Source organism: Mustela lutreola, chromosome 1, assembly GCF_030435805.1.
Source record: "Mustela lutreola isolate mMusLut2 chromosome 1, mMusLut2.pri, whole genome shotgun sequence".
NCBI lineage: Eukaryota > Metazoa > Chordata > Mammalia > Carnivora > Mustelidae > Mustela > Mustela lutreola.
The window spans coordinates 66,563,678-66,578,817 of NC_081290.1; the positions used below are offsets into that span (position 1 = coordinate 66,563,678).

At 58.3% G+C, this 15,140-nt stretch overlaps 1 protein-coding gene across 7 annotated transcripts in view; it reads right to left on the reverse strand.

Moving 5' to 3' along the window:
* The window catches only part of RGS12 (regulator of G protein signaling 12), a 105,286-nt gene that overhangs the window by 3,923 nt on the left and 86,223 nt on the right, over positions 1-15,140 (reverse strand). For 3 of the 7 annotated variants that reach the window (XM_059166342.1, XM_059166333.1, XM_059166376.1), the window contains 10 exons: positions 14,609-14,788; positions 14,112-14,265; positions 12,459-12,535; positions 10,954-11,148; positions 10,546-10,619; positions 9,933-10,059; positions 8,034-8,130; positions 6,415-6,485; positions 5,867-6,020; positions 4,110-4,592 (listed from right to left, as the gene is read on the reverse strand). In XM_059166342.1, the coding sequence (XP_059022325.1) occupies positions 4,110-4,592; positions 5,867-6,020; positions 6,415-6,485; positions 8,034-8,130; positions 9,933-10,059; positions 10,546-10,619; positions 10,954-11,148; positions 12,459-12,535; positions 14,112-14,265; positions 14,609-14,788 (1,612 nt within the window). Of the gene's footprint in view, positions 1-4,007; positions 4,593-5,866; positions 6,021-6,414; positions 6,486-8,033; positions 8,131-9,932; positions 10,060-10,545; positions 10,620-10,953; positions 11,149-12,458; positions 12,536-14,111; positions 14,266-14,608; positions 14,789-15,140 lie in introns of those variants that run through there. The other 4 variants (XR_009351746.1, XM_059166349.1, XM_059166356.1 and 1 more) reach the window with 4 other exon arrangements.

The following is a 15,140-nucleotide window of genomic DNA, read 5'->3' on the forward strand; positions in this document are numbered from 1 at the left end:
GGTGGGGCCCAGGGCTGGGGACACCTGCATGGCGTTCCCTGGAGGCCTCCCTGGGGCTACTGTCATGGACACGGCCACAGTAAGACCGGGCGGCCATGTCATCTGGGCTGAGCGGGGGTGACACCAAGGCTGTGGCTGGCATGGGGGAGGGGGGCTGACCACTGAGAAGCCAGGTGTAGAGAGGCTCCAGGGACAGCAGCCACACCAAGGACATGTGGTCTGGCTACCTTCACTGCCAAGATCAAGGCCGTGGCCTCTGGTTAACTCTCCAGTTCCGTTCCCATGGAAACTACATTATTAGGCCCCCACAACCCCTGCTGGGTGGGCCATATGTGAGGAAACCAAGAGCTACAGGTAGCTGTGAGGAAGTAAGCAGTGGGTTCTGGAAAGCCACCAGTCTGGGAACTGGGTGTGCCTTTGGGGACCCTGGACACTGCCCACTAGACAAGGTCTCCAAGTGGAGATAGCTTCCGCCCCAGCCAAGGAGCAGCAACCTCTGCGTCTGCGCACCCACAGACCCCGGGCCAGAAAGGCTGTGCAGGCACCCCTTCCTGGGAGGGGTGTAGCTGTGCCCACGTGGTCACTGAGGGGCCCCCCAGTTATTAAGAGCAGCTGGCTGCTGCGGTTCCCAGGGGCCTTGTCTCCTTAAAAAGGCTAGGAGGGGCTCAGCTAGGACCCTGACCCATTCCCCTAACACCCGGTATGGCCAGACAGCAGTGAGGGAAGCTGGGCTCTTCCCACGCCTGCCTGGGGAGGGGTGGGGCATGGGGCCCCCTGTTGCTCAGACAGAGGGCCAGCTGAAGTGAGATTTCTCCAAACCCAGACCTTTGGGGAAGGTCTGGATGTCTCCTTGCAAAGACTGCTTCCAAATCCCACATGGTCAGGCCCTGTACCCTCGGCTTCCTGGCCACTGGCCCTTTACTCAGGAGTGAACCTCAGTCTTGGGTCAGACACCATCTGACCGTTGGGGTTGGCTAAGGCAGGGGCTGCTAGGGCCACCGGTCCACACTGAAGGCAGCTCCTCAGCTGCCCAGACACCCTGGCCAAATAGCTCAACAGAGATGCCTGCTCCCTTGGGAGCATGTGCCGCCAGGATGTCATTCCCAGCTGCTCTCTGAGTGCGTGGACACGGGTGTCTTCTCACCCAGTGGGGAGAGACCAGCACCACCCTGAGTGTGGGCCACACCCTCGGCATCGGTCTCTGGTCCTGCTGGACCCGAGGACATGCACCTCCCTGGGGCTCCTTCCCAGGACTGGAAATGCCAGAGGGTGCCCCCAAATTCCCGGGGTGTCTCTAGAAGTCCTATAGATAACAATGAAGAAAGCAGCTGGGAATCAAGATCAAAGCAACCACAGGGTTCATTTCTTGGGGGAGCCTAACTATGGATAGGGCCCTCTGCACTGGACAAGCTTCTTGGGCCACTCATCTTGCCCAATTCCTCTGTCCTCTGGCCACACAGGGCACTGACAGCCTCTTAGTACGTGGGCGCCAGGGACATGGACCAGGGCGGGTGCCATGATCCTCAGGAGGACACCCTATCATCTGGGGGCCCGTTGTTGGCAGCTGCCCAACTAGCTGTCTGGCCCGTATGTGGCCATGAGCTGTGGAGCCCAGGGGCCCCAGGCCATCAACACACTGCATTCTTCACCCTGAACTGATCCATGGTGACCACTGTGTCGCTAAGAAATATTTCCCAGCACCTGCAAGAACCGGTGAGAATCGCTGTGCTGAGACCTGCCTTCTAAACTGTGAGAAATACAATTCGGTGCTCAGTGCCTCCCATGGCTGTGACCGATGCTCTTCCCCCACTCGACATTGGAATCTCGGGGTTGCCTCCCTTTTGTTGCAACGTGGAGGTACCGGACACAAGGCTTGGGGGCCAGTGGTTCTTCCACACAGAGAGCCCATGAGGAGCCTAAGTCCGAGGCCTCCAGGCTGCTGGCCCTCGCCAAACTGGGCCCGAGCTGGTTGCGCAGGAGGGAGCTCAAGACCAAGCCCCTTCCCAGCAGATGGGCTTGTCAGCTCCAGAAGATACAGGTGGGTGCTGGACCTTGTCTAACTCCTCTGGGCCCACCCACTCCCCGGCCCATGGCCAGAGTCCCTCTGTCTTGGGACCGCTGTGAGCCAGGGGGCTGGGGTGCATGTGCTGGCCATGGGACTGGTCCAGCCAGGAGGAGCCAGCCACAGTATGGGGAACACAGGAGCCACTGCCTTCCACCCCGATGGGTCAGAGATGCCAGCGCATGGCCGTTGAGTCACCCTGAGGGACAAGCGCAGGGTGGCTGCACATCCCATGCTGGTGGTCACTCTGTGTGCGGATAGCCCCCGGGGGTGAACAGCGGGGGCCAGACACTCTGGTACCTGGGGCCGACCAGCCCCGCAGGATCCAGGTCAGGAGCAACTGGCCACTGAGCTCAGTCATGCAGCCTAACCACCACCCAATGCCCAGACTCTCCTCCTCTGGACGGGGCGGCAGAGAGAGACAGGGGGCACCTGACCATGGATGGGGGCCATCAGCACGCTCGGGGAGAGGAGGCCCTACCCGTTAGGCCCCCGCGTGGCCCAAGTGCGGTGCTGCATCTCCCTATTCCTGCTCCCAGGGTCGTGCAAACGGCCCCCCAAACTGCTCCCGGTTGCATGTCCATGTCCATGGGTGTGTGTGAGACACTCAGGGATGCCTACGAGTGCAGGGCTCAGGATCTTTAAAAGCCACTACACTAAGGCAAACCCACGGAAAGCAGGAAGGAATTTTCAAAAGAGAAAGAAGAGCGCTTTCAACCAGTCCAATGACAAGATCCAGAGTTTATTACTCTCGGAAGAACACAGACCCGGAACACGGGGGAACCTGCACACAGGTATCTACAAATGAGAGCAGAAAGGAAAGTCGGCCGCAGGCAGGCGTGCAAGAGTGCGGCGCATGGCAGGACCACGGCTCCTCCCGGTTCGGTGTCCGTGCGGTCTCGGCGGGAAGGCGCCCAGAGGCCCTGCCCACGTGGCTTATGTCCCCAGAGTGCCCAGACGTGGACTTATGTACAGAACACACCGCGACAGTGCTTCCCTGGCCCCTGGTCCTGGGGCACACTCGACTACCATCGGCATCCTGGGCCAGGCCGAGCCAAGGGAGGCACTGGTGTCCCCCGACGGCAGACCACAAAAGTGGTGCCAGGGTCCGCGCATCACCAAGCACAGAAAGGAGAAAGGACAGCCACCAGCGGCTCCGGCAAAGTGTCCACAGCCCAGAGATGGGGGCACGGGGGTGGGGTGGGGGTGGGGACACAGGCACACACGTTGGGGATCGGAGCAGGACAGAACTGCTCCTGGAAGGCCGGGATCCCTGCTTTGAGCCTGGGCATCTGTAGCTCTCGGGCGGCCGGACCGCTCGGTTCCACACCCACGAATCCGCGCATCCGTCTGGAGAAACGTCTAAGCCTATTCCGGGCCAGGGAGCCCCCAGGGACTTCCTGTGACACCCTGGGAACTGAGCCACAGCTCGGCCCACATGGGGCCAGACCCCCCTGTGGTCTGCCGGGGTCAGGCAGGAGTGTGCAGCCCTCTCCACGGACGACCCGGGGTCAGAGAGCATGTGCTCTCCTCACCAAATCACACGGGGCTTTCCGGGTTTGCTCAAGACAAATGCTATTTTTTTTTTTTTCAGTCTTGAGACTACAACACAAAAAATACTAGCTATCCAGATTTCAAGAATAGCACATACATTTTCAGAAACTCCCTGGGCCTTGCTGGGAGGCGGTCCTGGATGCAGGAGCGAGGGAGGGGCTGGCAGGTGAGTGCTGCTGTCTGTGCAGGCACGGACACAGCCCACACGCATGTCCCGTCCCAGAGCATCGCCGGGGCCTGGCACACTCACCCTGAGCCCCTCAGTGACCCGTGCTGGCCACACGCAGAGGCGCTCCTCTTGGAAAAGGCAGAGGTGGCCCCCAGCAAGCAGGACAGCAAAGGTCCTGTTGGAACCTCGTTGGAGAGAGGGTTCTAGGCAGAGGGGACTTACCATAGCTGCTTCTGTTTTTACTGGAAACAGAGTGGAAACACCAGGTGGATAGTGGAGGAGCAGAGAGTCAAAGGTGTGCAGGGGGGTCAAACTCGGAGGTACCTGGTCTCGGAGGTCCAGCCGAGTCCCGCGGGGTGGGGGTGGGCGGCAGTAAAGTGCTGTTGGGGCTGCTGATGTCCCCCTCCCCTGTGAGCGTCAGGTCAGCCACGTGCTCGCCCTCCATGGTCTGGACGCCCCCAGCCTCAGCTTCCTGGGAGTGGGGTGAGGGGGTCTGGGGAGCACTGAATGGCGGACTGCCAGCCGAGCTGGGGCTCGTCGTGGGGCTCGTCGTGGGGCTTGTGGCAGGGCTTGTGGCGGGGCTTGTGGTGGGGCTCGTGGCGGAGGGCCAGGGAGCCTTGTCCTTGCCATTGCTGGTCAAGCTTCTCTTGCCGAAGCTCTTGGCGGCGGTGGGTGAGGGCAGGGTCCGCTCCACGGGGCCGGGAGGTAAGCGCAGGAACTCAGGTAGCACCAGGTCCTCCTTCCTCAGCAGCCCACGCTGGTCGTCGGCTCTGTTGCTCTGAGCTTTGGAAATGAGCTCAAAAAACTCTAGTGGAAAAAAGCCCCGCATAGATCAAGCTTTAGAGAGTTCCACACCCAGGCCTGTATCACAACCACAAAAAGTTCACCTTCTAGGAAGCTCGCATTGTGGGCTGTCCCATGGCCCTGGAAAGTGTAGGCTTGGGCCAGCCAGGCACCTCCGTCTGGCACCCTCTCTGCCCCCAGAGCTGCAGGAAAGGCCCCGGCCGAGAACTCAGTGGGGTCAAGTTCAGACTTGAACACACTGAAACCCCCAAGCAGACCTGGCTGTGTGAGGACGGCTCAAGAGGTGTGTTCAGCACCCAGACTCCAGCCCAGGGTCTCTAAGTACCTGGGGGAAGCCCTTTACCCATGTCCTGCCTCCCTCGTGATGCTGACAGGGAGGCCACCTGAGGCACGAGCGAAGCCCATGGTCTCCGAAGAGGGGCCCCCACTCTCTCTCCCACCTCTGTCTCCAGCCTCCTCGATGGCTCCCCTGAGCTCCTGTCCCCTTACCTGGGCTGTCTGCCAGCTGTAACTGGGGGGTCACTATTCAAAGGAGAAGGAGTCTAAGCTGAACTTTCTCTAGCATTTAAAGGACATTCTTAATTTCGAAGAATGACAAGGACTTTAAAATCTCAAATCTTAGTAGCTCTCAGCCGGGAGCAGGCTTGTGTCTTCTGCCTCCTTGGTGGCTGGTGATAGCCAAGAGGGTGGTGAATGGGCTTGGGTTGGCTTCACGGAGAGCTAACTGTGGGCCCCCCAGGCTAGGGACTGCTCCCTGGATTGCAATGCAGGTCCCAGTAACAGTTGTTAGTTTTGATTCTGCTGTTAGAAGCTTTCAGAAGAAAAAGAAGTTTCCATAAGTGATCACCTCTCCTTGGGTCTCTGAGGCCACCCTCCCTCTCCTCTGCAGGCCCAGGGAGGGCAGAGCATCTGGCCAGCAAGTCCAGGGCCCTCTTGGCCTCCGCCTTCTACCTGGCAACCCCTCCCCCCATGCTAGTGACTCTGACACTACCAAGGCCTTGCAGGAGCTGGGGAAGGGGAAGCCGCACACAGACCCTTGGGAACCACTTGCTGCCCCCCTCGAGGGCACTCCCTGTCCCTTAAGGACCCAATTCTCAGTCTGACAACTGGGAAGAGTGTACGGCAGCCACAGACTGACCCGGGACGAGGACGCGCTCACTGGGATGGGGAAGGCATCCTTCTGATGTTAATGGCTCAGAGGAGCTCCTAACAACGGCCCTAGGAAACTGACATTGCAATTCACTAGAAAACGCGGAAGTTGTAGAAAGCACACATACCCTCTGCTTCGTCCAAATTAATTTTCTGATATTTTTTTTTCCCAATCTTTGCAATAGATTCTTCTCTCTTTGAAAGCCGGGGATCCCTAGCATTTTTTCCATTTTCTCCTTTTATTTTAATAGAATTAGACTTGCCTAGTGTTCTCTCCTCTCCCTGCATTAGAAGGAAAGTCAGAGTTCTGCTTACACGTTGGACACATGACAACACACAATCCAACAGTTAGAGACAAAAAGCACCCCCCGAAATATAGGCCACAGGGACACATACTTTACGTGCCTTGCAGGAAAACCAATCACAGCTATAAAAGTCACAAGAACAAGAGTGTGAGTGTGAGGCATCCCCCTCCCCCAATGCAGAGGAACAGCCAGCCCATAGTTAGGGGAAGCCGGGCACCAGATGGGGAACAGGGGTGCAGGGCCGGCCCCCGAGCACATGGCCAATGGGCACAACGGGAGGCCAATGGAGGAGCGTGAGGGGCTCGGCCTGCCCCGGAGCTGCACCACCCATCAGCAAGGGACCCGTGCAGATGAAGGCAGGGGGGAATTACCGTAGCCGAGTGATTTCTGGAACTGGAATTTACAGCTGTATTCTGTCTGGTTGGTGTACTTTTCTGTTTTTCTGTGGATACCGAACACAATGAAACATGCCTTATGATTTCCACAAATTGCAAATTCTCCTGAATGTTCAAATGTAATTCTATTTCTATTGCTTTTGAGCTGTAGAGAAGCTGTAGAGAAGGCCCAAGTATGAAACATCCCGTATCAAATATGCACACACAGGCCAAACCCCTAGGTGCAGGACTAAGGAACAAAGACCACCCTCTCCCCCTGTCGTATCTGGGGTAGGAGATGCGCCTCGTCTGAAGACACGTGGGAGGCACGGTGGTCCCCTGCAGTCGAGCGGAGGCATGGTGAAAGGAAAGCTCATTTCAGGTACTGTATGAACATTCTTTAGAAAGCAGAAGAGTCTCACGCTGATGATGTTTTCAAACACGGCTGTTGCCCCACATCAGGACGGTGGGCTGGCCTCTGCTGGCACCAGAGGGACAAAGACCACTCCTCCGGCCTGGAGCTCTAATGTTAGTGCTCCTGCCTGTTCCAGCTTTATAAGCCCATGGGGGCTCCTGCCTGCAGCGCCCCCATCACCTTCCCCTGCGCACAGGCAGACCGGAAGGTCTGACCTTGCCAGACCCTGAGGGAGGGCCCCATCCTGCTCGGCAGCTCACCCGACAAGGGCCAGGTACCAGGCCCCAGAATGAGCACAGCATTCTCTAGAACCAAGGGTGGGCCCAGGAAGGTGTCTCCTCTCTGCAGTGAGGCGGGAGAGGAGCAGGAGCATGGAGGGCCTCCAAGGGGACATAGATAAGCGTGCCCAGCTACACTGCAGAGCAGAGCCAGCCCTCACTGGGTGGAAGCCCAGGAAAGGGAAGAAGCTGCCCAGTGGCCCCTGGCAGCTCCTTGCAGAGTATCTCCTTGCTCGGGTTCTCAGTAGGCGGTTCCAGAAAGCCCTCTCCAGGAGGCATGCTGCCTATTGCTCTCTGCCTTGAAGGGGGCTGGACGTTCTGAGGAGGAGCATCAGGGCAAAGCATGGGGGACTGACTGCTGGCCCCAAGGTCGGGCACCGGCCCAGGTACCCCAGGATCCCCAGGTCAGGCGTTTCGCAGCAGAGTTAGCAGGAGGGAAAGGGCTCCATAAACCTCCTAATTCCCTGCACACGAGCAGCAACGGGGGCGTGGACGGCGCTAGCCCTCCACCTCATCTCTGCTGGGCCTATGTCCCTCATGCAAAGCACCAAGAGGCAGCAGTCTCTGGCTAAGGCCCTGGACACAGGGAGCGTTGGAACCTTAGCACAATCCTGTGGCGGGGGGTGGGGGTGTCGAGCAGGACTGTTGCCCCTTCTTATAGCCAAGAGGACACACCCTGCTCATCAGCAGGTGGGCTGATCCCCAGCAAGGCCCTCGTGCTCCTGGTCCCCCTGCCTCCGGCCCACAGACGGGCCTGGACTAGGGTGGGCTGGGCCCCTCAGATGCCTGGCTAGGAGATCATGAGGCCCCATAAGACCCTAAATGAGACCACCCAGATAGCAGCACTGGGGGCTTCCAGGAGGTGCACAAAGGGGACCCTAGCAGGCTAGGGGGACAAGGGGAAGCCTCGGGGCCTTGCTTACCTTTTCCTCTGGAGGGCTCCTTCTCCTCCAAGATGACCCGCTGCCCGTCCAGACTTGATATGGGGGCGCCAAGGTCCAGGGGCTCCTTCTCTCCACTCTAGGGCAGAGAGGGAGCATTGAGTCACTCACCCTGGTCGGAACTCTCTGAAATAGCTGCTCACAGGAAGACCATCCCAGGTATGATGGAGTCACACACCAGGGGACCCCAGATCCTGTCACCTCGGAGGGCTGCCTCAGAGGGCACTCCACAGGTGCCCAGCCAACACGCGTGGGACCTCCCCAGGGCTGGCCACCCAGCTTCTGAGTACCGGCTGGGCAACAGGGACAGGGATCTGAGACCCGGGGGGGAAGGAAGCCTTGGGAACACTGCAGACCTCTCAGTACAGGGCCAAGCTTTGAGCTGCAATGAGTCTGCTCACTGTAAACCAGTCCCTGGCCCCTCAGACACAGCCAGAGGGTGAGAGATGAAAGCGGAATGCCCCCTCCCCCTGGCCAACTACACAGACAAAAGACCCTGAACTTGGAGTTCAGGTCCCTGAGTTCCGTTAGTCGAGAGAACGCTAAAAGTGACCGATGTCCTACTGGGGAGTGACCTTCAGCTCCCAACACCGCCCATGAGGAAATGGAGCGCCAGCCCACAGGGCTGCCCTGCTTTCCACCTTCCCGACGTAGGTAGGCACCATTCACCAAAGAAGCCACATCTGCCACGACCTGCTCCACAAGAATTCTCTGTGGCCAGAGCCCCAAGGCAGCGGACCCACTCTTTCAGGTGATGGTCTCAGCAGCCAGAACACAGCTCATCCAGGAACAAGCCCAGGGGTGTGCTCCTAAGACTCACCCCAGTTTAGAGAGGAAGACTGAGACCCGAGGGGTGGAGCACTAGCTAAGAATCACAACAGAGTAAAAGCAGGATGCCTCAGCCATGCCCCTCCCTGACCAGCACAGCCTGGCCTTGGCCAGTGGGCCTCCCTGCTGAGCTGGGGAAGGGGCTTCTGGTTACCCTCAGGGTATCTGTGCAAAATTAAAATCCTAAAATACTGGTGGGGCACCTGTGTGGCTCAGTCCAAGCATCCCACTCTTAATTTCGGCTCAGGTCATGATCTCAGGTCATGGGATCGGGCCCTGTGTGGGAGTCTGCTGAAGATTCTCTCTCTCTCTCTCTCTCACGCCCCCCGCACCTGTACTCTCTCTCTCAAAAAAAAAAAAAAAAAAAAAAAAAAAAATCCTAGAAGTACTTGAAATCATAGCTCTGGTAAAGTTTATCTCTGAAGAAGAAATGCAGGACGAACACTGTGGTTAATCGCCATGATTCGCAGCAGAACACAGGGCTTTCAGCATAGGCCAGGTCTCAGGTCCCAGGACGTCCCTGCAAACACCCTCTGCTCACAGGGACAGGGTACTCTGCCCAGGTTCACACTGGTGTCTTTGTCCCAAAGCACGGTCTGCTCCCACCCACTCACCTTATTCATACCCCAGGGGCCCTGCTTGAAATGACAAGGTTTTCAATCTAGAGGTGCAGACGGGACTTGGGCCATGTCAAGGAGAGCGCTCCCACGAGGCTGCCAGCAGAAGTCTGGCAGCCACTCGCACGCAGGATGCATCAGTGCCCCCAGCACTCAGCCAGTGGAGCACACCTGCAAATGGCAGGGGGACTCCAGGGATCTCTAGGGGTGTGTTTCTCTTTTTGGAGTCCCTGGATCAAAGCCACACCTCCATGATCACCCAGAGTCCACTGGGAGTGAACAAGGACAAACAAGCCACAAGGACCTCCACTTACTGGGACACCTTCCCACCAGGGCCTCGTGGCCCTTGCTCTGGCTTAACCCTGTCCGTGAAACATCGAGGTCCCATAGGCCTGTCCGCACAGGGAGCACAGCTTCGGGCCCCTGGGTCACTCACCAGCCTGGCCACCAGCTCGTTCAGGTGCAGGCCATACTTGGCCACCACAGGCCGCAGCACTTCTGTGACAGGCTTGGTGGGCTTGGCCTTGAGCCCCACGGACCGATTAATTGGAACCAGATCGAGCCTGGGTGGAGGGGGGGGACACACGAACAGAGCTGTTGCACATGCATACTGAGTTGCTCCTCCCGGAGGGCACCACAGCGTGGCAGCTCCATGGGGTCCCCGGGTCGGCGCCAGGTTGCGGCTGTGGAGCATCTTTGGCAGAAGAAGGAAGCCACAGGGACAGGGGTGGGGCTTCCGGAAAGTTTCCAGTTGGGTGTCATAGCCGGCAAAGATGCCCACCCCCACGGGTGGATGGCCAGCACTCTGCCGTCCTGCCCACGTACCCCTGAGTGTGGTCCCACAGCAGCTGTGACACAGGATGGAGAGTGGCCCCTTGACCCCATGGGTCTCTGGGGGCTGCATGCAGCCGCTGTCAACCCACCACCCTGCTCATGAAGGGGGCACCAGCCTTCCTTTCCCAGCCCAGCATGCAGGGCTCATGGGGATGTCCCCAGACACAGCTGCGTGGTCCTGGAGCCCTCAGGATACAGCTGGGGCATTTTCGTACCGAAACAAAGTGCGCTTCTCTAGCCGCAGGTCCCGAGATTCCAAGATGCTACTGTCTTGATGCAGCACCAGAGGCTTTGCGATGCATGGAGAGAACAGAAACCACGTCAGAGTGGGGGCAAGCAGTGCCCTTGACCTGCTCCCAGACTGCACAGGGAGGTACAGCGGCGCCGGAAAACCGCAGCTTCTAAACCAGCCACCCCATGGAGGCCTTGTGTAGACAAGAGAAGGCTAACATGCCGAGGGCTCCGGGCAGGGCGGCTCGGCTCCGGCGGCAGAGCCATCAGCCAAAGGGCCTCACCCAGCCACAGCCTCAGGGAACTGGGCAGATTTAGTGGACCAAACAAATAGACCCACTGTTCTCCCCTGCCCCTGGGCAGCATCCCCCCAGGGTCCACGCAGCCCCTACCTTGTCCCCGCCCACCAGGAAGAGGTCCACAGCAGCCCCATTGATGCCGTGTCGCTCACAGAGCCCAGCCAGGACCTCTTTGATGGACAGCCCTGCCTTGACAGCCACCACGCAGGACGTCCCATCCGGGAGCTGGATACAGCAGTGCTTGGCGGCCTTGTCCCGTTCTGGCCCGGAGGTCCTGCAGGCCTCCGACTAGGGAGCCGGGAGACAAGTGTTATGGGCAGGTGTGCAGGGTGCCCAGAGAAGGGCTCCAGCCGGCCGGTGTGGGCAGGGTGGGGTGGGGCGGGCATGGCCACAATCCTCCTTTAGCTTCTGGCAGAGGGCCCACCCTGCCAGTGCCAGGGCCAGGCTGAGGCCTTTGGTGCTCCTTCCGCCCAGAGGATACTCTACACCTCTGCCTGGGTGAGGATATGGCCCAGGTTCACCAAGGGCCCAGCGCGGGACACAGCCACAGGGTAGGGGTGGGTGGGCAGGGGGAGGCAGGGCCCTGGATCGCTGTACAGGCAGAGGGTTTTGGGACCGTCTGCATCATTCACTGACTAAGTCAGAGGCGCAGGACATCACTACTTAGCACTCTGTCCAGCACCAGGACACACACTCTGATGCAAGGGCCCCTGATGGGCAGAGCATGGACCCAGTGTGTGGCAGACCCCTGGGTCTCTCCGTGACATCTCCTGGGGTCTTTGAGTTACACCAGTGTCTCCCTGCTGCAGACAGGCCACCGCAGATGTCCTTCCCATGTGCGACCTGCCCTGGCAGGTGCTACCCCCACCCCCAGCAACTATCTCCTCCTGACAGTCTGGAACTCTCTGCCGCCCCAGCTGCATTCCGGAAAATGTAGCTTGTAGGTGGTAGGCCGATGATAAAACAGGCCCAACCATTCCCTTCCCACGGACATGGACGCAGGAATAAAGGGTGTTTGTTTCAAGCCAAGGTTCTAGGGTATCTGGCGGGCAGCAACAGCGAACGGACAGGTGGGTAAACCCCTCCAGCTTTAACTGTTACACAGTGTAACTGCAGAAGTAATAATATGCTACATTGTCATTTGACAGTGACAAGTGACTGGGATGTTGGCAGCCGTAAGGGTTTCCAAACCTGGTATCAGACAAGAGCTGACAGCCAGCCCGCCCCTAATGAGACACTGGGCCGCGTGGGCTGGGTGCAAGGGGAGGCGGAGCCCCTGCTGTGGCCACGCCCCCCACTACAGGAGCACAAACACAGGAAGGTTTGCCTTAGTGAAATATTCAAACTGGGAGACAAACACAAATGAGAGCAAAAGGGCATCCACAGTTAAGTCTAGAAATCAGCACACAAGGATCAGCCCCCCACCCCCGTCTGCTACACAGGTACCCACGCGACCAGGAGCCCAAGGCTGGCAAGGGCCCCAACCCAAGCCCAGCCACCCACGTCCAACACACCCGTTTGTGGGGCTTTGTGACTGAACATGGAGGCGGGTATCACTTATCAGCTGTGACCCTGGGGACAGGGGAGGCATGACTTACCAAGTCCAGGCTCCCTGTGGAGGACACGGAGCCCTGTGACTCACGGCGGCCCAGGCCTCCGTTGGCGTGTGGGGGCTCTTGAAGGGGAAACACAGGGACTCAGAAAACCAAACAGCACTTTTTGTCACTTTTCCCCACTTACTGTCACCTCTCCCAACACCACCCTTCAGGCTGAGCAGAAGAAAGACGTGGAGAAGTCTTTTGGAGGCACAGCCTCCCCTTTCTGACAGTCTGGCGTGCCCCCAGGACACAGCTAGACAGCTCTGCTCTGCCCTTGGCCACAGTCGGCCCCCAGACCTCCAGCGGCAGCCAGCAGCAGATCAGAAACACAAGTCCATGCTCCTGCTGCAGGACCTCCCTTCCCCTCATTTAATCTGGGATTTTTACTTCAACAAGTGGCTTCTGGGCACAGATAAAAACACCCAGCAGGTTAGGCAGCTCTGCCCACTCACATCTTCCTACAAAGTCCTCAAGTGAGCCCACAAGCATGCCAATCGCTACTATCACCCGAATGCCCTGCTGTCTTTGGCTAAACTAAAGATCACGAAAACTGACCCAGGGAGGCCCTCTGAGAACACAGGACCTTCTCCCTAGTTGAGCCACGCCTTGCGGCTGCAGGCCAAAACATAAGGACACAGCAGCCCTGGGTCCCACTGACCTTCTGAGCCGCCGGCCCCCCATTCCCGTCTCCCAGGTACTCAGGGGTCCCTGGCCCCATCTGACAAGCGCTCTCGCCCCCAGAGCGGTCTCCCACTGATTGAGTTCTGTGAGTCTGTCTGCCTGGCCTTTAGAAGGAACGCTTGTAGTAACACCCATGGCACGACCATCCGTACAATAGGCGCAAAAAGACTGAGTTCGCCGGCTGCTCTGAGGACGAGATCAAACGTATTTAATCCAAACCACATGGCACAACACAGGCCCCATCCCGGGAGCTGCCACCACCTCTCATCCTCAGGTGTTCCCTGCCAGTGGTGTCTCCATAAATGCCCCAAACTTGGGGCCTGGAGCCTATGGGTTATTTCCTGAAAAATAATCCCTTTCCCAAGAATCCCTCGAGGAGAAAAGGCTTTTCTGCTTCATGCTTTTTCATGCCCGGTGTCAACTGCTATCTTTCTCCACCTTATCCCAAAAGCGCTCGCATTGTCTCTGACCCACCTTCCAGGACGAGCCTGTCCCTCTCACCCCATCTTCTGAGCTATGCACAAGAAAGAAACAAAGGGATAAAATCCCTTTTAATAAATGGCCTTTCAGATTTACAGTAACAAGAAATGCCAAAGGCTCATGTAGCCCTATGCACACCTAGAAAAAAGCCTCGCCAGGAAACCGAGAGGTGGTCTGGGTGCACAGCTAGGACACTGCCATTTTTCTTCTCCTCCCAGTTTCCTATAAAAGGCCAGAAGAGGACCAGATGGGAGGCCCACCCCGGCAGGATGCCCTGGCCTGAGGAGGATTGCGCTGTCGTGCACCCTCACCCCTTTTTCAAAAGGCACTATTGCTGCCCTGGTTCACTCTTGCTGGCCCACCCCCAAAGGGCCACACCAGGACACAGCGCTGTGCTCTGAGCACTCCAGAGGCACCCTCCTGGCCCGGCCCCACCACTCCATCTGCGCCCCAGTGGTCCACCTCCCAGATACCCATCGGCACACCACGAACCATTTGCGTGGTCACCATGCTCCTTCTTCTTCTGGGACCGCCCAGTGCTCCTGGTCCTGGACCAAGAGAAGAATGCTCCTTTCCGCTTCTTTTCACTGTCCTCATCCCCCAACTCTTCGTTCAGGGATCGTCCGGATTTTGATTTTCCGCTCAGCTGTCATTCAATGGAGATGTTAACATGACATGATTTCATCGTTACACGAAGAGTGGAAGAAAGTGGAGGAGAGCTATACAACTATCTGTGGGACAGCTCAGCCCTCCAGCGGCCACAGGGCAGCTCTGCCACTGGCCAGAACCCCCACCCCCAGCCACGGGCACAGGGTACATCCCGGGGAGGAGGGGCTGCATCCCAGGAGGGTCGTATCCTGGCGGGGGATGGGGGGTTGCATCCTGGCAGGGGGTTATGTCCCAGTGGGGGCTGCGTCCTAGTGGCCTCTGCTTTTGCTCCCCACAGGGCAGCTCCCCTCTCTGAGAGGACATGGCCAGGGCGCAGGCACCTTTTTCGGCGTGGACACACTAGAGTGCTCAGAGCTGACACTGTGCTTGGAGGCTGGGCTGCTGGGGACCTGCTGCGCATCAGGGAGTGAGCGGCCTTCTACCTCGGCCAGGATGCACTCCTGGTACAGCTGGGACTTGAGAAAGCGGGTGTAGCTGTCGAACTTCATCAGGTTGAAGATCTGCAGGGCACATGCGGCACGGTTCAGCTCCCGAAGTAGCTAGCTAGCTAACGCGCGGGCCCAGAGAAGCTCTACTTTGTTAAATAAGAATGAGACCCAGAGTAACTGCAGACCAGCAGGACGTGAGAACCTTGGAAGGACTTCCCTCCGTTTTCTCCATGTAATTCATGGGACTGAGCAGCAGACATCATCCCTGAGGGGGCCAGTGGGACACAGGCTCTAAAACAGATTAGGTCCCACATACCCTTTTAATCACAAGCAATGCCCTAGGATTGAACAACTCCATGTATCTGTGACATCACACAAAGGCTGACGCAGGAGAGGCCAGAAAGAGGTCACCAAAGACAGGGCC